A 26,980-nucleotide genomic window follows, 5' to 3' on the forward strand; every position below is an offset into this window, starting at 1 on the left:
TTCTTTTCAAAATCTTCATATAAGTTTCAATTTAATTCTCTACTCATCTTAATTAAAATTGTTTCCTCTCAACAAGAAATGTCTTTTAACTCACTTGTATTGCTTTTATCCTGGAGGCTGACTCTCAGTATTCTAAGAACAGTGTTTTTCTCTTTGTTCCAAGGGAAATGTGTAGATTTCAATGGTGTTATGGCTTCAGGAGGTTTTTGAGGACTAGAAACTAGGAGCCAAATCACAGCATTTAATACTGCTTCTCTGGGAAAGTGTTCTAACTTCCACATAGCTCCTGAGAAATGAACTTGGGGAACACCAGTCATTTATAAATGGGATTTCCCATAGGTTTCTGTTAGTGACACAGAGCTGTTGGCCAACTTGGTGCCACAGGACACACAATGAACAATAAAAGCCGACAACCGCGGCGCAGCAGCCTGCAAGTCCTCAGCCCCAGTGCGGAGTCTGTGGCCAACAGCGCTCAGGACCCGCCTAGGCAGAATCCTGAACCTACAGTGTCCATAAACGCTCTGTGACTTCGAATGGCCATGTTTCTTCTGACGCATTATCTTCCACTGCATGTTGAAGAAGCACGTGTTTCACTATGACACGTACAGACTTTGGAAACCCCATGGGAGAGGGCACTGAAGTTGAAAAATGTTTCCAAGAGCGCAAGTCAGAGCTACAAAAGTTAGCCTGGAACTGAAGCCAACCAGCTAACTGTATTTCTCAGGAGAAGCTACTGACAGAGGGGGTATCAGAAGCCATTAAACAGCTACAAAACAGAAAGTTAAAGAAACTCCTAACTCTGGCATAAAACCCCAGTTTAAAGCTAACACCTTAGCTGATGGTCCAGTGAGTCTCAGATGTGGGAATGTTGATCTAGGAAGTTCTAATCTGAACAAGGAAGTGCAAAGAGCAGTTGCAGTCAAGTTACTATCAGGGCAACAAACACCTTAACCTGTAGTCTCCTTTTTCCTCCCCAAAGGTCTGTGTAAGACTGGAGGCAACCTGCCTTAGTTGGGGAGCTTGGAGATCGGTTCCTTTGCAATCATGGAGAAGAAACAAAATGGCTTTTGTTGACTTCTGTTTGTTTGTTTGAGCCCAAGCCATTTGTCACATAGAACATCAACTCTCTCTCCAGACTCTTTGAATGCTTAGAGCCACATTATTTGGCATTTAACTCTGCAGTCTCATATTCTTTGAATACTTGGTGCACGCAAATATGGCCTCCTCATTAGGATCATAAATAACCTAAAGGCAAGTAAACTGACTTGCACTTTATTAGGATCTCCCATAATACCTCCACACTGCTGGGCACAGACTGGCTCTCTGATCAACACAGGTTGATTAGCTCACAGGATAAGGTCCTCACATAGAATCACAAGCATAGAAGCAATGCCAACGCCATGTGCCAACCCCAGGCCAAATTCCCAGGAAGAGAACTGATGGAGAACATAAGTTTAGCAGCCACCAGCAGCCGCATCAGAGCAGAGAAATTTTGAATCCTGTATATAGGGGGAACTGCTTACCGCCTAGGGACTGCAAGTTCCATGAGGGCAGGGCTATGTTTTGTTCCCTAACCAGCACTTAGCACCTAGTAGTGGCTCTCACAACATATGCCAAATGCATGAAACACATATGCAATCAAATTTCTCCCCTTTAGTCTCTTGGATTAGTGTTCCCACATCTGGTGTTCTTCTTCATTCATCATTTATAACTAATCCACGAAAGTTAAGGTGACTAGAAAACAAATCAACATGGCTGCCGTGTGTCCCTCTTTTAGGGACTGCCCAAGGGGTATGTTGGAGGGGGTGGGGGAGGTTAAGGACCATGGAGGAAGGTCATGGTCTTGGTGGTTGTGGGTCTGGGGCTGGCTGTGGAGGGAGAAGAGCTGCTCTCTTTGAGAGAAATGTCCAGATGTCAGACTGAGCTCTTGGCAGCCCCAAGGCAGCGGAATGCTGCTCTGCGTGGTCTCTGTCTGGCCGGCAGCTTCCTGCCAGGGAAGGCTGCCCAGCGGGCAGTGACAGCTGTGCAGGGCACAGATCTACAAGGCTCTCTGGTGCACTGCCATTTCTGACCTGCCTGTCTGCTACTCGTGGGACGGAGCTGGGAAGTTCTGATGCTGAGGGACCCCATTTTCCATTGGTTTTCATTTTTTAGCAGGACGCCTGACTATCTTGTCTTAAGATGGGAGACACTGGAAGATGACCTTTGGCTCTTCTGGTCAACATGAACCTACTGATTCTGTGTGGGAAGGAGAACTACCTTCCACTCTGTTCTGAGTGAAACTGTTGGTTTTCATTGTGACCACATGACTACACTTGTTTACTAGTCTCTTACCACAGTAATTGACATCTGTCATACTAACATTAGGAGAAACTATCTATCTGAATAATTAAAAAAAATTAAAGATAGCTTTTTAACCATTTACTTCTTTTGAAAAAGAAATTTCAAAATCTTAATGCTTATTATTCAGAATGTTTACACCTTAAGAGATTTTGATAAAGGACTACCTCTTTATATTCTCTTAAAGCAGCTAGCTTTATTTAAAGATGCTGATAAGCGGACTCAATTTTCCATAGGAGATGCATAAACAGTAACTTAGATTCTTTTCTGCACTCAAAGATGAAAAGTTAAAAGTGAAATTTCACACATTACCTTTCAGCATCATTCGTCCGGTGGATCCTCCGAAAGAACTGAGAAGGCCACTTCTTGCTCCTAAAGATGTGGTGGCTTCTAGGAGAGAGCCGGTGATGTAGTGAGATATGGATGTCCTTTGGAGGGTGGCACGGTACTCACAAACAGTGCCTTGTACACATTGCTTTAAGCACGGACCAATGCTAATCCTCTCAGGGGCTGTCTCGGAGGCTGGGAGCTTTGTGAAGAAATGGAGAAGCGATCCAATTGTGTCCTCTCTTTCCTCTCCACTTCTCACTGCATTGTAGATCTGTGAATAGCACAAAGTACAGGAAGTATTAATCTAGTTTCTTAGAAAAGCAAATTAAATTGTTGACAAAATGCCAAGATGACTTATTAAGAAAGAAGGCTCAGTTGCTTTAAGTGCAAACACTCATGAACACTGGCCTCATGTATTAACCTGAACATTCTACAGACACCATTTCTTTGGGAAAGCTATGTGTGGTTATGAAATAGGCCATTCAAACAACTCTGCTATCAAACAGAGCACTTACAAGTTGTACCAACCAAAAATATATTCAGCTCAAATTTCTCCTTCTCCTCCTCCTCAGCAGAGCAAAACTTTTCTGCAGATGGACGAGGGCAAACCTTTCCTTTTTGTCCTTTAGACTCTTCTGAATGATGGTCCCAGATCTGTCTGTCTCCCAGGAGCACTTCAGACTGACACTCATGAGGAATCTTTTCTCCATGCTCTAAATGAAGCAAGGACTACAGGGTTACGAGGAAGGAGAACTTCTGTGTTTCTCTCTTGGGCATAATCCTTCAGTCCATCAGCTTGGATCAAAGCTTTGAATCCTTTTTCCTCTTCCTCTTTCCTCATCTCCCACATCCACAGATTCTGCCCACTCTTCTTCCTTCCTTCCTTCCTACCTTCTGTCTCTGCCACTATCCTGATTTCCTCTCCCCGTCTTCATCTGAATTCACCAAGAATTATCTCAAGGAGATTGGATTCTTTGGACAGCTTCCCCGCCATAATTCCAATCCATTTCAATGCAACCATTCAACATGCATTTATACAGATCTGTTCTGTGTGAGGCACTGCCTTGAAAGCTGGCGATGGGGCATGTACAAAGAGTAACATGCACCTCTTGTGCTGCAGGATTTCACAATCTAATTTAGAAGACAAGGCCTGAAATTTATGAGGTTGACATTATTTCTGGGAAGTGTGGGGTTTTGTCAAGGTCTCTGGGAAGCCAGAGCCTTCTGGGTAGTGTATAAACAACAGGGAAGAGAGAGAACATGGAGTGAGTTAACCTGGCTTTCCGGTGGTGGGATAAAGGTTTACTATACAATTGTGTTGTCTCCATGTGCTACCTTGATCACCTTGCTTGACTGTCATTCATTCACTAAATCAAAAAATAGTTATTATGGGTCTATATACCTGTTATGTGCCAGGTCTGGGTAAACAGGACAGCTTCTTTCCTCAAAGAGTTAACAGTTTAATACAGAAGACAGACAGATAAGCAAAAAGCTCACAGTAGGGAGAAAATGGAGGTCATTGCCTCTGGTGACACCAATGAGTGGCCAGGACAGATAAGAAAGAGAAGTCCCTTGCACGCCCTGCAGGCCAGACATGTGCTCCCATGATGCTGCACACTCCAAATCTCACCTTAATCCTCCCCCAACAGGCACTCAAAAGGACCCCTGTTGAGCTATGTTAGGTCCTTAGGAGACCCTGGAGTGTAGGCAGAACTCCCCTGATATTCAAACTGTGCTGACACCCTAAGTAGATTTTGAATCTGCCTTCCTCTGCCTACTGGTGTACACTTGCCACTTGAAGGCAGAGTGTGAATTCTTTAGCTTTAGTTCCCTGTCATTAAATTCCTGGTGGCCAGTGTGGTCATGGACATGGTGCACTGGGATAGAAAGAGCCCAGGCTTTGAGGTCAGGTATGCGAGGCTGTAAACCTGGCTCTGTCTTGCCCAGCTAGAGAGGTCATTAATGCTCCTTCTTAGTGTTGTGGGATTCACCAAGACAACACACATACAGTGCTCAGTCCAGTGTCTAGAAATGGTGCCCATTACTACGGAGCAAGAAGAGAACGGACTCAAGGAACAGCAGGTGGTTGTATAACAACAAAGCATCATCTATGAAATTCACTGGGATGGGGTTATACCCTTGCTCTTACTGGATAATCTTATCCTAACCTTATTTGGGTGCATTGTGAGGACAAACAGGTGGAGAGCTGCAGGGCTCAAGGCATGCTTTTCTTCTCTCAGCTCCAAATCACAGAGGCAACTTCCAACACACTAAGTCTCAAACAAGTCCTTCCGAAGCAAATGGTCTAGATGGTCAGGGAAAAGAACCCTCTGTGAGGTTTGATAGTTAGAGAAGGCTTCGGAGAGAAAGAAGTTTTGAGCTGTGCCTTGGAAAACAGGCACAGCTTTAATGGGGCAGCGGGGGCGAGGCAACTCAAGTGGCAAGGAAGGGTGAAGAGGTTGGAAAACAGTGAACGTGTCCTAAGGCCAGCGAGCAGAGCAGGTGTTAAGAGCAGAGGGTGAGTGTAGGGACATAGCTGGGAAACTGGAAAGTCAGTTGGCCTGACAAAGGGGAGCCTTGAATGTCAAGCAGAGAGGTGTTTAATCCGTCAAAGGTGGGGAACACTTCACTTTTCTTTGTCTGTTTGTTTTCAGCAGACAAATGAAGCTAAAAAGGCTTTATTTTACAAAGATTGCTATGCTGACGGTTCCTAGTTACCAAATGTTGACCCACTTTCTTTACTCGCCCAGCTGCTCCGTTATGGCCTCATGCATTACCAAATGCGTTCCTTTCCACACCATGCTTTCAGAGATGCCCAGTGTCTCAGAGCTTTACTCAGCTTTCCCAAAGTGTCTTTCTCACATCATTAGATCTAGAGAAACTGCATGAAATACAGACTCCTTGATCGTGGAAGTCTGAAAAACTAGGGACATACTTCTCCTTTCGAAGATTTACATTATGTATTAGAATACTAACAATTAAAAGGATCAGAACAAAGAAATCTATTTTATTTTGTTTAACTGAGAGTTTTTTTTTTTTTTTTAAGGAGAGGAATTGGTTTGTTTGTTTATTTATTTATTAAATTTTTTTTATTGGAGGTGCTGGGGGTTGAACCCAGAACCTTGTGCATGCTAAGCATGTACTCTACCATTGAGCTATACTCTCCCCCCTTAACTGAGTGTTTTGAATATTTCTCATATCATTTGACTACAGATTTTTTTTTAAAGAACATAGTCTGTGAATGTAGCATTGTATCAAATAATTTGCTCAACTCTAATGGCCTTTTCTTATTCTCATGTCCTTGACCTCTGTGGAATCTCTGAAATAGACTATCACCCATCTTCCTTGAAGTCTTGCTTCTTTTATCATTTCACTGCTCCATCTTTGCCTTACTCTGTGGTTCCCCTTCCTCCTCAGGCCTCTAGGACTGTTGTAATGTAACAGAGAGGTGCCAACAAGTGTCTAATGTAGGTCAACAATTGGCTGGCCTTAGGCTAGGTTCACCCAAACGACCTGCTTCATTTGACACACAGTGTTTCAAAATCAGGATAGTTTATATACATATCTGAAATTACAGCATTATCTGAAAAATGGAACAATCTGGCAACACTGAGCATTCCCATGTGGCGTCAAGTGGCTAGACCTCCCCCTCATCAGATGGGGCATGAGCTCTCCAGTTAGTGCCAGCCCCTCTACGCTCTAGTGAGCACACCTGGCTAATATCTTGTCACTACTGTGTATGTGTTTGTGACCCGTGCCTTAATGAGCTATCAATATGGATATAGATCCATATAATAAGCATGTACTAAGCTCCTGCAGTCTGTCTTCTATGTGCTCATCCCTGTGCTAGTTTCCAAGAATACAGAGAGAAAACCATGTCCTTGCTCTCAAGGGCTCGTGCAGCTCACCTCCAACGTATATAAATGCTATGTCTCTATTAAGTACTCGTTCAGCACTGCTATCAGCCACTTCATTCCAAGTCCTCAAACTCATCTGAAGAAATGAGAGGTGAAGAGCTCTGAGAATGCAGCTCTGAGCTGTCTTCACTATCACTAACACCCCGTCCACAAAGAATCAGAAAGATACCTGCAGGTTCTACCACGATCTGGACTAACAGCTGTCACTCACACCAATACAGGATGAGCTGAATTCAAGGTGCTTGTTGGAAAAATGCTGAAATGTGAAGTGGTGGTAGATACGGCAGTGCTCAGGGTGCGTGTTAAAATTAGGCTATCATCTCTTATTACATCATCCACTTAAAAAAAAAGAAGCAATCATGGAAAGTCCTACATGTATAGAGTGGGAAGGGGAGTCAATACAGTTATCACCAGTGTTGCTCTGGAGTGTTGGTTTGAGCCCCAGCTCCTCTGCTTCCCAGCTGTGTGACCTTGGGTAAGTTGCTTTGCCATTCTGTGCCCCAGTATCCTTTTCTCCAGTATGGGGATACAATGGTATCTGCCTCCTAAAGTTGTGGTAAGAATTACAAGCTTGATAAAAGTAGTACTATGATTGCAACAGCCACTTAGTAAATGCTCAACAAATACTCGTTTTCATGATGATGGTGACAAGGATGATTGTGGTAGACTATGAAAATAGCCATAAATTATTTCCTTCATTGATTCTGGGCCAGTCTTGTGACTTGCTTCACCAAGGGGAATTCAACAAACATGTTGCAAGCAAAGTCTTCTGTGTTGGAGCTTGCTCTCTCTTGCTGCTTTTGGGAATTCTACAACTACCACGTGGAGCAGTCAGAACTAGCTTGCTGGAGGATAAGAGACCATGGCCCAGTCCCTCCTGTCACCTTTGCTCAGACACATAGTGGGTCCATCCTAGATCGTAGGTGACCCACTTGCCAGTCCGACTGCCATCACAGAGAACCCAGCAAAGATCAGTTTATCCAGACACGGAGAACCAGCCAGCCAATTCAGAGAAACATGAGCTAAGTAAATTGCTGCACAAAGTCACTAAGTTTTAGGAGTGCTTTGTTATAGAGCAAAAGTTAACTCACACAACGATGATGTGTTGGGCACAATGGTAAGTACTTCTTTGCGTGAGATCTGAATCTAACCACACACTATGAAGTGACTCCTTTTGCAGATGGGGAGAGTAAACCTAGAGAGGTGGAGAAATACAATCAACCTACATAGCTAGTAAGAGGCTGAGCCAGGATTGAAATTGGGTTTGTCCAACTCTGTGCTCCAGCTAAATCCACTGCACTAAACATGGTCACACCCAGAGCCCAAACAGTGGGATTCAAGAAAACGTCGTTCTTTGGCAAGAGTTTTAAGCGATGTTCACAATGCTGTGTTATTGTTTTTAATTCATGATTAGCTCCTTTCATGGTCACCTTAAATTACTTTGGAAAATAGTCAAGTTATGACTAATGAATGATCAAATATGTTTCCTTTATATGGAGATTTGTAGTTTTAAATTACAAGGTGAAAAAATAAATAAATTTTATCTCACTTGATTAATGTGGAAATAGAAGGTGCTGAAAACTAGACAGTCTACTGCCCTAGAAGGGTCAATATCTCTTTTTTGAGATAAAATCAATATATCACAACAGGGCATCTAATCTTGCTAAACAGATATGTGTCCATTCATTCATTTAACAGCTGATTTATATTTATTGAACACATATATTGTGCCAAGCCCAATTGCTTGGGGATCCAGCAGAGAGCAAGAAGAGCTTTATTTTAGTGGAGGATGGCAGACAATAAACAAGTAGACCAAAAAAGTTAATTAAAAATTTCAGACTATTATAAATAATCAAGCTACATTTTGGATATGGACTCTACAGGACTTGCTGAAGTTGTTGGGAATGAGGAAAGAAAAGGAGTCATGGTTTTTACAGTTGGCCATTGTGAAGTTCTTAGAGATTTTAAGATTTATATATGTATATTTTAGACTTCACATGTAAGTGATAACATACAGTATTTGTCTTTCCTTGTACACACAGGGAATATAGCCAATATTTTGTAAAAACTTTGGAGTACAATCTATAAAAATATAGATGTTGTACACCTGAAACCAATATAATATTGTAAATCAACTATATCTCAGTAAAAATATTTATAGAGAGAGCTATAGGTCAATGTTGCAAACAGTGCCCCTCGTAGCACTTACATTTAACAACCCCCGTGAAGTGTGAGTGGATCCTCTCCACGGAATTACACTACTCCGGTTACAGTGGGTGCTGCATGTGAGCAGAATGACGTTGATATTATGAAGTTACTTGCAGAAAATCAAGCAGTGCTTAGACAACACTTAAGAAAACATTTGAAGTTCCTTGTGACTTAAGAAACCGGCCCTGGGACATGGAGTTCAGACCCAAAACAAAATAAAATAAACATCCAAGGCTGAAGAGAACTGGGTAACTCAGAGGGACATGAAATCAAAGACTTGAGTGCACTGAAAGGCATGAAGCAGCCAGACACACTATGTCCATAGCAGTCACCCGGGAAGAAAGGGCTCCTCTCTACTGCCAGAAAGGGCTTTGTTTTAACTTGCCTTCTGCCGGGGTCAAAGAGGGCACCTCATAAGGGGAGCCAATTTTGTACTTGCTCTGTTTTGAAAGCTATCTTTCTAGGGTCGTAGCTATGAGATTTATGCTGTTCCAAGATCTGATGGCTTATCTTCTAAAATCTTTCAACAGAAAGAAGGCTTGCTACTTGGGTGTCCATTGACTCTTAATAACAATATTTGTAATCACTGCAACATGTATTGAGGGCTTAAAATGAAGTAGGCACTGAGCATTGAGACATGCCATTGAAACTTCAGAACAGCTAGCTCTAGGAAGAGATCTTACTACATCACCACATAAAAATAAGGAACTAATGCAAACACACCTGGAACTGAGCATCAGGACTCTCCATCTCTAAGCCAGTGCTGCTAACCACCAAACCAAACAGTTAGAGAATCCTATTCCACAGTTGTCAAAGAAACCACTGTTAAGAGAGTGGTAGTTACAGTAGCGAGCCTTCCACCTCTGTTTCTTTATTGTCTGTCTCCTCCCTCAAGAATGTCAGCTTCATGTGAACTTTATTTCCTTTTTCATTGCTACCTCCAATGTCTAGAAGTGTTTGGCATTATAGTTTCTCAATAAATAGTTCCTGATTGAATTAATGAGTGTCTATATTTTATATCCTCACCAAGAACTTGGCTAGAATCCTCCAGTTTTTTGGTCATGAATTTATCGAATTCACCCGAACTACAGGAGATACTGTGTTGTCACCTGTTTTTGCAGAATAGCAGATACAGAAATCACATGAAACAGCATCAGATCTTTGCAACGTATTCAGAATAGCTGTAGCCAAATGAGGCTCTAATTGCTGCTAAACAAATGTGGTCTGTTCTCAGAAATTTGCCAATAGTTTAACATTATTCCATTATCATTTGCTTATTGGCTTAGAGTTGAGAATGCTTAATCAGATCTATTCTCCATCCTGGCTTTTTTTCACAAAAATGATGATTCGGAAGGATAACGGGGCTTAAAAAAACAGGATATGGATTTGTATGTTGACTTTCCTAATTCAGTTTAATTCAGCAAATATTGAGTTGCCTTTACAGAGACTATGGTAGATGCTTGAGAACAAGGGAAAAAAAAAGATGAACTCTGCCTTCTGACTGACACCCACCCTTCTCCGACAGTCTTCTTATCTTTAACACAAAGGGGTCTGCCAATGTTTTCTCCTACGTCCCTCTTAGTGGTAGTCTTCGATGACCAATATTTCCGAGCTTTCTTAAATGGAGGATGGAGGATATTAATTAACTTTAATTTTGATGATAATTTTGATCATCATTATTCTCAAATACAGTGTATTGTTAGGGTCTCCAGTTTTCTTCTCACTTATCAGTGTTCTTCTTCAATAACAGCTGTCATTTCTCACTAGTGACCATGTATCTACTTCTAATAGCACCCTTATCCTTCCCATAATGTGATTCTTAAAGTATCCTGAGCTAGAAAAACAAGTAACTAAGGGGGCAGGGAGGGTACAGCTCAGCGGTAGAGCACGTGCTTAGCAAGCACGAGGTCCTGGGTTCAATCCCCAGTACTTCCACTAAAAAAAATTATATAAAGAAAGAAGCATCCAAAAAAAGAAAAACAAACAAAAAACCCCAAACAAGTAATCACACTTATATGAACTGTGTTAACTGTGAGTTAATGGGCTGTGTAGCAATGTAGAAGCCTCCCTGATGGAAACAAGTGTGAGAGCTGTGGTTTGGAAATGCCTTTTACTGGTCTCCTGGGCCTCTTTCCTAACTTCTGGAATCCAGAAGCAGCGTTCTAGAAGGTTGACTATGCTGGAAGTTTGATTTCTGATGCGTGTGTGCATCTAAACAAAATGCAATGACATAAGAACTGCCAAATTTCCTGAAGAGTCAAAAAAAACAGAGAGGCTGATATGGGATGGGGGTGGTGGCTGAGCTGCCTGGAGACCCAAGAGGCAGGGACAGGGAGGAGGATTTTGGTAGCAGGCTGTTGCTTCCTCTGCTCTTGAGTCTACATTCTGCTCAAGTGCCTGTGTGGAGAATTCCATTCTACTGAGAATATTCAGACCATGCACGAGACACGGACCAAACAGAGCTCCAAAGAGCCAAAAATAAGAGCTTTGCTAAGGCCAGGCCAATTAACCAGAGCTATGCCACCGGCTTCTGCAGGAAGTAAGCTGAAACTTTATGACTGCCGAAAACATCTAAGGAGTGTGAGAGGATGTCCCAGCACATTTGATAATCAGGGAAGTTAACAGCTGGAAATGCCTTTCCACATAAGCCACATTTTACCATTGCATTCAGATTTTGCCTCTTCCAATGCTGCCTTCCCTCGGACTCCAGCAAGAAGTAAGCATCCTTCTTTTTGTGCTCCAACTGCACCTATGGAGAACTCTATAGTGGCGCTTTCTGTGGAGTGTGGAAGTCGCTGTTCACTCCCCTTCCAGGCTATGAGTTCCCAGGGGGAAGGAGCCGTGTCTTGTTCAACATTTTGTCCCCAACAGGGAGCACACTGCTTAGCAGCTGCAGGCAGCAAAGAGAGGGGGCAGTGGAGGGTGGAGGTAGAACTGAAGCCTTAGAGCCAGGTGCTCAAAGTGTAGTCCCCAGACCAGCAGCCACATCGTCATGTGGGTACTTGTTGAAAAAAAATGCAAATCCTTGGGGCTCACATCAGATCTACTAAATAAAAAATTTTGGGCCTGGGGCCCAGAAATCTGTGTTGTAATAAGCCCTCTGGGTGATCTTGCTTCCTGTTAAAGTTTGAGAACCACTACCTGAGACTTTAGGAGACCATATTACCTCTCATCTCATATTATCCATCATAAACACTCATAACCATGTCATCTTCCTTCTAGAATGGGAGCTCCTGAGGGCAGGGGTAAAGTCCTATCGAATCCATATTCCCCAAAGCCCCTACCTAGCTCAGAGTCCAGCATGGCCAACTCGACAAATGCTAGCTGAATGAAGGGGTATCTCTTGCAGAAACTCCCTGTGGCTGTGTATGTAACAGGCCTTTCCGAAATGATGCTTCTGGCTTAATCTTTCTAAAGATGAATCATGTCTGAGGTACTAATTCTACTGAGAATTACCATACAGATGAATCACATTGTAATGAGAAAACCTGGCTGCCAAGGAGGCCTCTTGAAAAGAAAAAAAAAAAAATCAGGACAAATGGATTATGTTGGGAGGCTTGTGATGTCAGGCTGCGAATTAGGCTAACAGAAGGGATTTAATGGCCCGAACTACCAGGCTCCCTGCAGCTCTAAGGAGCAGCAGGTCAGTTAATGAATCACATGGGGACAAAGCCCCTGCGAGACAAAAACAAACGTTCACAAATCCTGTACACTGTGATGTCCTGGCTCAGGGTCTCTGGGGCTCAGGGGCAGCGTTCTGGCTAAGCCGTGCACATGTGAAGCTGGGAGGGAAAGTTCCTAAAGTCCTATGGCTCCAGGCTGTTGTGTGTCCACAACAGGTGGAGGAGACCAAGGCCGACCTGAAGGGACTAGGCTGTGTGCTTCCTGTGCCCCAACCGGATTCCCACCCCCCCGCCTCTAACCTCCCTCCTCCTGTCCAACGGGAAAGGGTCAGCGTTGCCATCTATTTTCATGGCTCCCAAAGGCCCCATTCTGCCTGGATCATCGCTTCTGGACCAATCAACACTATATTTCCTTTTCTACTCTTTGCCGGAAGACTGCCTGTGGCTGACATCCTGGAACACATTGCTCTGTCTGCCAAAGGTGGGACAGCCGAGCAGAAGCCTTAGGGTGGAGAGGAAAGAGCCTGGTCTTTGCAGCACACAGATCATGTTGGGCTCTCAGTGCCCCCATCTAGTGGCAGTGGGAAAGTAACTTGTGTTTCTTTAATGGAGATTATCACAGGGTTGTTCTAAACCAGGATTAAGTGAGATAGGATAGCTGTGGATTCTCCAAATACACGGCCCTTGAGTATCCAAGCGGTCATAATAGCATCAATGCCTGAATCTAAGCGCTCCAAGGCCATGTCTGCTTGCCTACAGGACCTGAGACAGCTTCCCACCCTCAAAAGCTATCACCCCCGGCCCCACGCCTCCTACTTACTCACTGGTGTCCTCAAGGTGGTGGAGCTTCTCCTATGCTCAGGAGTAAGTCTGCCCAGCCTCCTGCATGTGAACTCATGTGGAGATGCCTGAGTGTTGTCTGGGCCACAGCTCCATGATCAACCAGACTCTGAACTCAGTTTTGGGTTAGTGCACCCACTATGCTATAAATGCAAAGCCTCGTCACAGTGCAGGGTTACATAGGTGGCATTCAATAAATGAGCGCTCATTAATCCTCTTGGCTAACATAGGAATTACAGCATGAATGTGCTCTCTCCCCCATGTTTCTTCCTTTCTGTCACTTCTCTGTTCTCTTCTTTCTCTCTAGGGTGATTCTGGAGGCATTTTCTTCAATTTTCTGTGTCTTCATGGTTTCTTCACTCTTAATTTTTTTACTCTTCTTCATGTTCATATCTACAATTTTGCTTTCTTATTACTCCTATCCTATTTTCCCTTGCTCTGTCTGCCCTGACCTTCCCATCCTCCTCACTCTCTCTTCTTGTCTTTCCTTTATCTCCATTGCTCATTTCTCTCCTCCACTCCCATTTCTCTCTGCCCCCACCCAACCCCCTTAAACTGGATCCTGTGAGCTTCAGCTCCATGGGCAAAGGAAAAGGTGGGACTAGGGGAGGAGTACTGCCTAGTAGGGTCTGCAAACTGAGACCCTCCTCTAATTCTGAGTGGACAGTTGTTTGTCATTATTGAATGCCCTCTGTTTCTTCTACCAGAAAACTGCAGTGATTTAATTCTTGAAAGTCTCTCCTTTAATGGGAGCCAAGTAAATGGTCAACAGAGAGGAGTTGGGGGCATTCCTACCCTACATCCCCAGGGAACAGGAACTCAGTAGTTGAGCCAACACTGGACCCACCCTCAGCAATAGGACCTAACGTAAGCCGGCCTGGACTTGGTGAGCTAGTTGCAGTCGTGAGGACACCCACTTCAGAGCCTTATGCTACTGATAAGACTTGAGAGCTCTTTAGAACAAGCAGTACAGACTCTCAGGTTATATCCAAGGGTAGAATCAGACTTCACAGCCAGTTAGTGAACATGCTTTAGGCAGTGCAAATGGACTAGGCAGCCATGGGTGAATAGAGACCTCCAGGTTTCTGGGAGCCAGAGTCGTCACCGAGCTCAGAGAGGTCAGGAGGCTGGGAAGAGCCTCAGCAGCAACCAGACCCCACAGAAATCCTCTGAGAAGCTTGGACTGGTATCCAGTGCAAACATGGACAAAGTCTCTAGCTACACTTTAGTTTCTGAAGGAGAAGAAATCTATGTCTATGAATATCTCCCTTGTTTGGACACCATTCATTCATTCATTCATTCACTCAACAAATATTACTGATTGTCTACTTTGTGCCAAATAGTGTGCCAGAAGCTGAAGACAAAATGATGAGTTAAATAGTTTTTGTCCTCAAGAAAGTTAGCAAGTATCAGGGGAGGTAGCCCAGAAAGTGGGCAATTCTCTAACAGAAATTCTGCAGTGGTGTGAATACAGGATGCTTTGCGAACACAGAGGAAGGTCTTAGGAGGCCTGGAAGGCTTCTCCTAGAAGGTAACATCTAGACACAACCTGAAGACAATAAGAGTTAGCTACGCAAAGGTGAGGGCAGAGTAAGATAAAATAGAGGAAAATGTCCTAAACAGAGACAGCAGCGTGTGCAAAGCAGCTCCCTGGAGTTGGAGTCGCTGGAGCTAAGAGAGTGAGCAATGAGTCTGAGGAGATAAACAGAGTCCTTTTTTTTTTTTTTTTTTTCTAGGAGGGAGGTAATTCAGTTTATGTATTTATTTATTTATTTACTTACTTACTGGAGGTACTAGGGATTGAACGCAGGACCTCGTGCATGTTAAGCATGCACTCTACCAATTGAGCTATACCCTCCCCCCTCCTTCACTTTTTTTTTAAATTGAAGTACAGTTGATGTACAATATTATATAAGTTACAAGTGTACAATACAGTAATTCACAATTTTTAAAGGTTATACTCCATTTATAATTATAAAATATTGGCTACACTCTCTGTGTTGTACAATATATTCTTATAGCTTATACCTAGTAGTTTGTACCCTTAGTCCCCTACCTCTATGCTCCCCCTCCCCTCTTCCCTCTCCCCACCGGTAACCACTAGTTTGTTCTCTATATCTGTGAGTGTGTATAAGCAGGGCCTTTCTGAGTCTTTACAAATGGATGCAATTCTAGCCCAGAACTATCTCCTTTCACAAATATTTTCTAAGCTAACTACCACGTAAGTAACTTCAATAGCAAAAAAAAAAAAAGAAAAAAAGTTTACAGCTGGAGGGTTATATCTTCTTATGCCTGGGGCCACCCATCACCCCTTTAGGAGTATCATGCTAAACACTGAGGATGTAACATCAAGTAAGACCCAGTCTCACCTCTTAAGTCACCAATGGGTCAGAGATGATCACTTCTAAGATTTCTTACAATGTGATGGTTTCCTCATTACTAACAAAAACCAAAGGGAAGGGACAAAGTGCCCAACATACCTGCCAGCCTGGAGTAGGAGAGACCATGGACTTCATTCACACCCACAGTGTAACAGTGACAGAGCCATCCCACTGGGTGGGCGGCAGGTTAGAACTTTTCCTGTCTAGTTGGAGGTGTAGAACCAGATAGAGACGGGAAGACTCTGAAGGAAATGTCATCTTCCTCTCTACCTTTGGAAAATAGCAGTGGGAAGGTAAGCCTTCATGAATGTTCCAAAATATTAGGGACTACAAAAGAAAATGAACAGGGTGGGGCAGTATATCTCAGTGGTAGAGTGTGCACTCAGTGTTCAATCCCCAGTACCTCCATTGAAAACTAAAAAGAATTTTTTTTAAATCCCTCCATGAATAAATAAATAATGAAAAGAAAATAAAATATTTTAAAAGATATGAACAGTTGATGGCATTAGAATTGTACTCAAGTTCATTGAGAAGAGTCAGGGGCTCTCTGACTATCCCCAAAGAACTTCCATCCTGTTACAGAAGCTCTCAGCTGCATGGTGTCTGCGCACATGTGTTCAGGGGCAAGATTATATGGAGAAACTGAAGGTCAAAGACAACATGCTCAGAGGGCTCTAGGGTGTGGGAAAACTGTCACCTTCCACCTCACTCGTGCCTACCCTGTAATCAGATCAGGAAGACAGAGTCATCCTGAGCAGCAATCCAAAGAACTCCATGGATGACATTAAAAAAAATATCCTGAAGTTGATAAAAACTGAGGGCTAGAGTCATATTAAAGACAGAAAGCTTCTAATTTACATTCCAAAAATAAGGCATTTTGGCTCTTACATTTCGTCATTTAAAGAGCCTGTTCTGTTGTCTGCTGGGCTTAGGGTTTTTCTTGGCTATCAAAACAAAGAGGTCTTTTGTTGACAGAAACAGGCGACAGTGTTTTGGTAAAAAGATTATATACAGAATAATGGTATGAAGCTCTATTGTATAAAAAGTAGACTTAAGAGCTTTCCCTGTCTCCAGATTCTCTGGGTTTCTGGCAACAATCTGAAATAGTATTGTCCTTCACTTTGAGGGAACCCTAAACAACTGGATGCAGACATGATTTTTAAGAGTTTATAAAGGACACCATGCAGATGTGAGTGCCTGTAACGAAAAGCACTGCCAACAACCGTGTAAATACAAACTACAGCTGCGACCAGGCCCTCTGGGATCCACCACCCTTGGGGTGTCCCAAGATTTTCTCTCCTTTGTGCCTTCCATGATTGCAGTGATCCAGGGTATGCTGTGTCACATACAGTTGGAACTCATGAAATATCCCTTGAATTGATTTCAGCAGCTCTTGGGATCTGCACTTACTGGACACGATCAGTGATGTCAGAGGCAGGGGCAAACAAAGAGGATGCAGCCAGCGTGTGGCATGAGTCCATGGCCGGGTGGGCTGGAGGGAGGGTGGGGTCACTGACGCTCATTTCCAGAAGAAGCTAACAGAATGTGACCCGTGAATGTGAATATAGCGCTGAACTGGAAGAAGGGGCCTTCGGTGGGGTCACACTGTGCAAATCCTACACCTTTCTATAGCTTCTTCAGACATCAGTGGGTGGGTGCCTTTTCAGAAGCAAATGCGGCTTCAGCTGGAGGGATCTACTACCTAAATCCCCAAAGTCAGGCCATCTGCTGTTCATGGAGAAGCTCATTCTCTGTGTTCTTTCTTCTCTCAAAATCTTGTGCCCTCACTACAAGAACCCCAGCCATGCTTAACCATCCACTTGATGGTGAAATAGAGAGGAGCGGGGCTCCATTTGCTGTGCTCATGATAGGAGGAGAAGGAAGTGAGACCTGGCATGGGGCCACATTGATGAGCAGACCACAGATGACCCTGTTAACTCTTGCTTGTCTGTGATCGGTAGTGACCACGATGTGCTACAAAACAGGAGGCAGAGGCACTGGGAATGAAGAGGGAACAGGCTCTGGAGAACAGACTCTAGAGAGTCTGGGGTGCAGGGATGCTATCTGAAGCTCTTTCCTTTCTTCTGACACTCTTCCTCCAAATTGCTCCTTGTCAGCTCTCCACCTTGCAGCCATGGAGAAGCCAAGGCAATCTCTTTCAGGAGGTTGAACATATTCTGTGTTACCAAGGAGGGCATGGCTGCCGCTGGCTGGGTTAATTCTGGTTTCCATTAGTCCCTCTAACAGGTTTGGTCCTCTGCTCTTCCACATTTTGTCCTGTACACATTCCTAAGACTTATTAAGACAGACTTGGCAAACATTTCCTACCACAGATCCTTTCCTCACTTTCAAAATCAGTCAGAGGTGACACACAAAAACTTAAAAAGAAATTATAGTTAGTATTATTTTCAGACACAAGACATAGAAAATAAGAAAAGCCAAGAGTGACACATAGAATATATGTAACAAATGTGAGGATAAATGAGATCTCCATCGTGAGCAGTTAGAAACTGGGGTGTGTCTGGGTAGGGGAGGAATTTGGCAAGGAGAGAATCATAGAAAGAGAAAAATTTGGAGCTTAAGATGGAAAGAGGAAGGCGAGGGCGGGAGGAAGGAAAGCAGGACAGGGTGCCTGAAGCGAGTGGGCTTGGAAGACACCTGCGGTTCGCCCTGGGTGTGGACACCAGAACAGTTATTGCCCTTCATCCCTACTCTGTGAAGTGCTTAGTGATTAATCAATGACTCACCCCTGTTTCATTGAGTGTCTCTTACACGATCAGGGATAGCTGGGAAGGCAGGACAGGTAATAGGGAAAGTTAATTAATAGGATGAGACAGGAGATAATAAGTGAGAAGAGAGAGGTTCAGGCAGTTGGGAACAGGCCGACTGCCCTGAAATGTGAACGGCAACCGTGCGCCTAGAATCACACGAGGGCAAAAGATTGGACAGGGCGTAACAGAACTAACCCATTGTGAGGTCTGGGGATGAAGAAACAAGGACAGAACAGCTGTATTGTGATTATATTGATTATCTGGGGTGATGTGGAGATTTTAAGACTAGCAAAGCTAACTCTGAGTGAGGTGATAGGAGGTTTGGTATCAAAATCTAAGCATGACAGGAAGTCAGACCAGGGAGAGATCATGGAAGAACCTTCATGAAGAAACTACGCCCTGAGATGGAAAGGGCTGGGCTAGGATGGCCAAGAGGAACGTGTTCACGGGATGGAAAGCCACTGGCCCTGAAGTGCAGCCTGAGCAGCTGGATGTTCTCCCTTCCTCTGCCCATGTTTGCCACATTACTGTCGGTCCCCGTAGAAGGGAGAGACAGGCTGGGAAACCCAACAAGCAACAGGCCTTTCCTTCCCCTTTGGAGAGTCTGCCTCTCAGTCCAGGAGGCCTGACACCAAATGTCCTGAACACTGGGCTTGGGGAGCCCCCTGGGCTGGGACTTTGCTATCACAGCAAAGAGTCTACCGTTCTAAGGTAGGTCCTATGGAGGCTTTCAGTTCCCCCAGGTCACTGCGACTTCTGTTTTGGTGGCTATTCCCCAGCGGCCATCACAGGGCCAGGTGGGCTGACAGGTCCTGCGGTGTGCCCCTCCACACACCAGAGGAGATGCCAGGGACAGGGTGGTGCTACAGACAATACACTTGTACCTATTTTTAAATAGACCCAGAGAGACACCCATTTGGACACACACGCACCTGTGCACCGAGAAGGTGCAACATGGTCTTAAGCCTTGCTTTGATTCAGTGATCTTCAGAGGCGCCCACCGCCTGCATTCTGATGCCTTAGCATGGTCATGAGAGCTCCTCAATGACCTCTCCCTGTCCACCCTTCTAGAGTTGTCCTCCATTATTACCTTACCCGAACCCACTGCTCCTTCCACCTAAGCTGCTTACTGTCCATCCGCTCAGCGCACCCCAGTCTTCCCGCCCTCCTATCCCCTGTGCCTCTGTCTTCACGTTCCTATCAGCATCCTACCCACTCCTTAAGGCAGTCAGTGTCACTGCTTAGAAATAACTGCCCGATCGTGGGACAGTTACCTTCTCTGTCCCTCAGTTTCACTGTGTAAAATGGGGGTAACTGCATGGTGAGTAAATGAACTTCTGTCCGTGAAGCACGGAGAGCAGTGCCTGGGGCTCAGCGAGGTCTGTGCAAGTCCTTGTCTTCTTCTCACCGACTGGACGTGCCAGGACTCCTGCCTGGTTTCTAACCCGTCCTCCCCCAGGACGCTCAGGTGCTATCTGGAATACAGGTGAGAACTAAATGTCTTCAAGCAGGATTTGCTTTATTTTGCTCTCAGTTACAGTCCCCATTTTAAGCTGTCAATTTTGAAAGGAATGGCGGGGGGTAGGGTGGGAGCTGGACAGCAAAGTTTCTTCCTCCAGTGTTAGGTCCTTCCAGCAAAGCATAGCTGTGGTTGGTAAAAAAAAATTTTTTTTAAATAGCAGCTTTATTGAGAGAGAATTCACCCATTGGAAGTGTACTATCAATGGTATTCACAGAGTTGTATGATCATCACCACTCTTTAATTTTAGAATATTTTCATTATCCCCAAAGAAGCCCCATACCCATACCAGTCACTCCCCATTTCCCCCCAACTCCTCAGGCCTCGGGAAACACTTATCTACTTTTCTCTCTGTAGATTTGCCTAATCTGAACATTTCATAGAACCCCCTGTTTTTTTTTTAAGGGGCAAAACTGCTTCTTTCACTCATCATTAAGCTATTTTCCCAAAATACTCAGGCACAGGACTAAGCCCTTAGTAGGCACCCAATAAATGTTCTGTTGAATGAAAACCAAAAGCTGAATGAAAATCAAAACACGGGTTTGACTTAGTTAAGCACTTTTTTCCTCCCCATTTCACCTTTGGACCTTGTTGGTCCAAAGCAAGTTTGGGAAATAAATCAGGAGTAGTGGTGTTGTGTTTTTGTTTTTCTAAGGCATAGAAAAGCTCTGCTGAGTCTCCCCAGAGTGCAAGTCTAGTGCGGTGGTTCTCAAACCTGGATGTGCCTTAGTGTCATCTGGGGAACAAAGAGAGCTAAGGCCTGAGGTCTGCCCCTCCCCAATCTCTCCTCCAGGATTCGAATTTATCAGTCTGGTGTGGGGCCCATCAGTATCTTTGAAACATTTCCCAACTTTAAGTATGATTCTATGAACAGCCAGGGTTGAAAACTCTCGTTCCAATGGAAACAACCATTCTAAGTGAGAATAATTTGTTGAATTCCAGCCATGCCCAGAATGATACACAGCCCCACTTTTCAACCCCGTCTTCAGGGAAATGAATCTGAATTTTAAAGAAAGCAATAAAGAACAGAATATTCATTTCACAAATATTTTCTTTATAGCCAACATTAGTATTAGACTGAATCATATGAAACTGCTGATCTTTGACTCTTTTCAGCTATAAAATGGAAATTTCGTATCATTCAAACCAACTGAATGCTTATATTTCATGATATAGAAGATACGGAAAATACTCAATCTAACCCACCATTTACTAACCCACCTGTGCATCTTTCTTGTGCTTCACACACTTTTAAAAAAGAACATTTCAGTGGGGGGGAGGGTAGTGGCTCAGCGGTAGAGTGCATGCTTAGCATGCATGAGGTCCTGGGTTCAATCCCCAGTACCTCCATTAAAAAATAATAATAATAAAAAAGAACATTTTGAGCTTTATTAAATAGATATTTTTAGTGCAGAATGGAAAATAAATTAGCCATTAAGGAAGACGAAGCCATGACAATTCACAAGCAGATCAAACAAACACCAGCTTTATAGACAACCTTCACTTTTTGCCACACATTTTTTTCTGGAAAGCATGTCATAAAGCAGATTGTCATAAAGCAAGTTACATTTTCCCAAAGGAAATATTTTGTGATTAGGGACTGTGTTCCTGACTAGACATCATATAAATCAGAGATGTGATCAACAACAGGTCTCAAAAGCAAAGCTGCAACAGCTATAAACCCCTATAAACCTTTAAAATAATAAATTTGCTATTCAAACACCATAAAATGCCAGTTATATTTTACCAGTTTGATTATTATACTGTTATTGTGGAAGGTAATTTAGCATTACCCATCAAAATTCCAAAAGTGCACATTCTTTGATCCACGTCTAGCGATCTTTCCTATAGGAAAGCTGGCGCCATCTCTTCCCCTGCTTACAGGACCCAGAATAAACGTCTCAGTCCAGACCTGACCCTACCCAGCCTCACTTCCACCTTGGCAGTGCCCTCGGGGCTGTTGCCCATTCCTCCACCTCTTAGCATCTGAGGCTCTGCTCCTTCTACCTGCAACCTCTGTGCTGCCCCAGGGTGTGGGGACAGTATTGTTCCAAGTCAGGAGGGACTTAATGAGCTTTAGTGCTTTGGTGCAGCCTCCACAATGTCTAGTTAAGTGCATTTGCTTTCATTTCCAACTCAGGCTGCTTCTGCCTCCTTCCTGTGACCAGAACTGCTGGGAACTCAGTCCTTCTGAGCCTCGCTGCTTGCCAGACTCCCTCCTCACTTCACCTCTGCCTGCAAAGGGCTGAAGTTCTATTCCTGAATCCCACCTGCAGCTGGAATAAATCCTGCTACCTATCACCACACCCTTCTGATGCCAAACACCTCTCTGGCAAAGAAGTGTTTCATGAATGAATGAATTCCTAGATTTCTCCATCACTGTGCACAAGTGTGCACTGCTACCTCTTGGTGGGTTTCATTGATCCAGGTGGCCCGTGGACTGCCAGCTGCCATGATCTCTTTGTGAAAACCATGTGCTATGGATGCCAGCTCGGCCTTCCTGGCTGTCCCCAGCAGCTGCCTCCCTTTGGAAGGGTCTCCAGGACTCCTCCCCCTCTCTCTGTCCATTCTTCCTTACTACACTGCCCTAAGGCATGACTCTCTTACCAAAACCCTTTGGATCAACCTTTGGACATTCTCTTTCCTGCTTCCTCATCTCTCTGGTCTCTCATGCACCACACAGGAGGGTGGGAATTTGGGAAAGTATCAGCACATGGTTCTAGAACAGTGGTTCTCAGCCATTTTGCCCCCAGGGGACATTTGGCAATATGTGGAGATATTTTTCGTTGTCACAATTGAGGATATGCATCTAACAGGTAGAGGCCAGTGATGCTGCTACCTCCTAGAAGGACCTGGGCAGCTCTTATAACAAAGAATTATCCAACCCCAACCTGGCTGAGGTTGAGAAACACTATTCTAGAAAAATGAAGGAACCCTTTGGCAGCACTACAAACCAAACCAAACAAAAAATTACCAACAAAGAAGGATGATGCTTCTGTTTTCAGTTAAAAAAAGTCTCTTTTCTCCAATTATCAAAATCATGCTGATTATAGAAAAATTAGAAAATAAAGAAAAGCAAAAGATCATACATGATACCCCTGTCACCGTATATTTTAACATAGTTGAAACTGTATTAGATACAATTTATTTTCTGTTTTTTCTGCCTAATGTGACAATCAAGCTTTTCTCCCTACTACTAAAAGACATTGCTTTCATTGTGAGATTCTTCCCATGAACAAACCACTGTGTAATGAAACCTTCTCTTATTCGTGTAAATTTTAGTTGTTTCCAGTTTTCCACTGTTTGAAACGCAAACAGGATTTGTCAAAGGATTCCATCTAACATCGAAACTCATGTGAAATGTTCTCTTGGACCCTGGCTATACACTAGTCTGAAAACATACTCCAAACCTGCAACTTAAGATGTCTCCATTTGAGAAACATCAAAGCAGTCAGCAAAAAGAGAAAAAAAGAAGAAAAAGAAAAAAAAAAATCCATTCCAGAACGTTGAATGGAGCACTGCAGTTCTGTGGATCATGAGAACAAGAATGAAAGATCTTGTGATTTTTGGCATAAAGAGACATAACTAATATGCCCTTAAGACAGCAGGATTTGCTGGTGACAGAGGCAAAACAATTTTATTTAGAATGTCTTTCTTATAAGCATAAGGCCATTTTCTATTTATTAAAGCAGCTTAGGTATTTAACTTAATTTATTTTTTTGGTTGGATTTTCTCTTTATCTCAGGTATTCAGGCCTTTGGGAATGCAAAATTTTGACAAACATCTTAACAGCTGTTGTTGGGCTAAATTCAGAACATTTTGAAACAAGAATAGGTCAAAGATAAAAAGGTTTCCCCTTCCCACCCCCAAAAGACCTAGTTTTCCTCCATATTAGCAGCTGATTATAGTACAGCTACCGAGAAGTAGAAGTTAAACTATTTCTTCCTGCTCCCAGATTCAAAGGAAAATCTACACATACATATGAAGCAAAGCAATATGCCTTGATGTGTAAACTCAGTGGTGGCAGAGAAAGGTAAGAAGCTGGGAATCAGAGCAGCAGTGTTTCTACTTCCCTGTGCCACTGGCAAACCCTGGCTTTGTCTTTGACATCTGAAGGGTTCAATTTCAAACAAGGAAGACTATCAAATATGAAACCGTATACGCGAGGTGCTTTTGGAGATACAGTGTACTTCTCTAAGTGTAATTACAGTACAGAGAGGGTTGTTACTGTGTACTCCTGTGCACTGTGTGCTGTCTTCTATGATATCAACCCAAGCATGGTCAAGGACAGAAAAGTCAGTGTTGATCAGGCGAGCTGTGGGGCTGGAAAGAAGGAGGAAGACATCTAATAGTGGTTCAGAATCAGGTAACACGGCAGGAATCAAATTCTCTCCAAGTCATGGGTATAGCAACTAGGGCATTAACAACAATGATGGGAGGGTGGGAGGGCACAAAAACAACACACATCAGCAGCAACAATGACCACTGACACTGCCATCTGAGGGCTTACCTCACTCGGCTAAGTGCTTTACTTGTATTATCTTAGTCAGTCCTCATAACCGCCCAGTAAGAGTGACTACAGAAACATACATGAGACAGGCTTAGAGAGAGGTTCAGAGGAATATAAAATCTTACAGCTGCAAAACGGCCAAGCTGAGATTTGAACCCCTGTCTTCCGACTCAGAGCCCAAGGGAAAGATCAGGCAAGAGTAGGAGTTAAATAAGGAGCTCAGAGGCAGCACATAGGAGGCAGGAACCTATGAGCCAGGCTGAGGCTGAGGCTGGGGCTCTCTGACTCTTCCCCATGGGCAAACAGCAGGTAAAGCTCCTGGAGGCACCACGACTGCAGAAGAGCTCTACCTTGCCTGGGGCAGAGCGGGTGGGAAGCCAGTATGTCTTACAAATGGACTGTGATGGTTCCTCCAGTCACAAGGAACAGTCCTTGTGGCTGTACGCGCCCTCTCTTCCCTGCTGTCCTCCATGACTGGGGTCAGGAATGGACTAGGAGGCCAGCAGGCCCTGGCCTGTGCTGTGGAGAGAAGCAGCAGGGGAGCATTGGTCCAAGGTAAAGTCTGCCTTGGTGGGTCAGCCTCACAGTCCATTCAACCCAGGGCTCATCTCCAACAGTGAAGTCAAACAACTAATGCAGTGATTCTGAATTAAAAAAAAATAATAATAACACAAAAGATTTCTCAAGAGAAATCTCATGTAGAAGCCCAGAATTTACAAAAGATAAGAAGTAGAGAGATTCTGGTTTAAAGAGAGATGAAGGGAGCCCAGAAGGTCCTCCTTCCACCTCCCCTCAATCTCAATACTTTCACAGACACTGGGGCTGAATGCACGGTTGCAGCCCTTGACATCAACAGGAATGGGAAGGACTCCAAACATTCTAACTTTCTTTAGAAATCCAGTAGCAATCCATTACCACGTAGTTTTTAAAAGCCTTTTTAAAAAATCCTTTTTTTTCCATCTGCACCACACTTGCGGCTACAGGGTCCACTACTTACTTGGCCCCTTTCAGAAGCACCTTTCTCTTATCCTAGGCTCATTCTGCTCCAGCTTCAAAGGCTATCTTCTCTTCTTCCTAGTAGTTACACTAGGAAGTCTATTTATGATTTTAGAAACTTTGTTCACATCCTCCTCCTCTTTCCAGATAGACCATTCCTGATCTGTTTAGTCTTTTCTCACTGGAGGATTAAATGCAATAATGTGTAAAGCACCAAGCAAGCCAGGTGGCGTAAAGGTGGGGCGTGGGGTTCAAGCATTGTGCCTCCAACCTTCCTTTTCTATCTCCTTCATCATTTAAAAGTCTCTTCTCTAGTTTTGCTTCCATTGTAGCCCTTTGTTCCTTTCTTAATCACAGTCATTGTTGTGCTCCAAGTAAAGTTGGGCAAGATGGCGGGGACATCTCCACCTACACAGTGATAACGCAAGACCTCAAGCATCAACCCCAACTGGCACCATGTGACCCGTCATCACAGCCAGGAACACAGAGCTCACTCTTTTCTATGTCGCCTCCAAGTTCCCTTAATAGGAAAATTGTAACAAAGAAACCTTGGCCTGAATGAGCATCTCTACTATGTTGTTGCATAACGGAGGGAGGCAGAGAAAGAGACAGATAGAGACAAAGGACAGAGAGAGCCCATGCAAGGGAGAAGCGAGGCAGCAGGGGGGATATCATTATAGCCAAGCAACATGGAAAGAAATAACTTTCTTCAGCAAAAAGAGACGCATGAGAAGCAAAGGAGTTCTCAGCGAGGACTGGAACTGTTAGGAAGAGAGTGCCCACTTCCTGAACTTGTATGTCGAGGGAAAGAAAATCAGGGGGAGCTTCAAGACACTTTTGGCAGGAGGATAAACTGGCACAACTTTTCAAGAGGACCATTTACCAATATCCATCACAGTTTTAAATGGGCATACCCTAAGATTCAGCAATCACGGTTTTAGGAATCTAAACTTAGAGAATTATTAACATCGCACAGATAAGGTGTACAGTGATGTTGATTCCAGCAGGAAGTGATCCCTTAGGAAGTTCATGAGCAGTAGACTGATTAAATAAATTAGAGTGTATCCACACAATGGAATAGTAGGCAACAGGTGAAAACAGTGAGGCAGCAATTTATGTACTAACCTGACAAGATCTCAAAGCACAGTAAATGAAAAAGGCAAGTTATAATATGTGTAATATGAGCCATTTTTAGTTTTAACATTAAATGAATATTCATGGAAACATAAGAAAGCCATCTGGGAAGATACATGTGGATTATCTCAATTTTCTGGAGAGGAGGACAGTTGTCACTTTTTACTTTAGGTATTTCTAGATTGTTGGAATTTCTAAAAGTATAAACAAGTTCATGCTGTATAGCAGAGGGAACTATATTCAATATCTTGTAGTAACCTATGGTGAAAAAAATATGAAGAGGAATATACGTACGCTCATGTATGACTGAAGCATTATGCTGTACACCAGGAATTGATACAACATTGTAAACTGACTATACTTCAATAAAAAAAAATACAAAAAATAAAGTAGATTAAACAGGAAAGCTAG

General features: G+C 43.6%; 1 protein-coding gene across 1 annotated transcript in view; it reads right to left on the reverse strand.

Moving 5' to 3' along the window:
- Nucleotides 1-26,980, reverse strand: part of PLCE1 (phospholipase C epsilon 1) — a 212,689-nt gene that overhangs the window by 165,646 nt on the left and 20,063 nt on the right. Inside the window, 1 exon segment of the mRNA XM_014565458.2 lies at nt 2,653-2,941. Within this exon segment, the coding sequence (XP_014420944.2) occupies nt 2,653-2,941 (289 nt within the window).

This window comes from Camelus ferus, chromosome 11 (assembly GCF_009834535.1).
Source record: "Camelus ferus isolate YT-003-E chromosome 11, BCGSAC_Cfer_1.0, whole genome shotgun sequence".
Lineage (NCBI taxonomy): Eukaryota > Metazoa > Chordata > Mammalia > Artiodactyla > Camelidae > Camelus > Camelus ferus.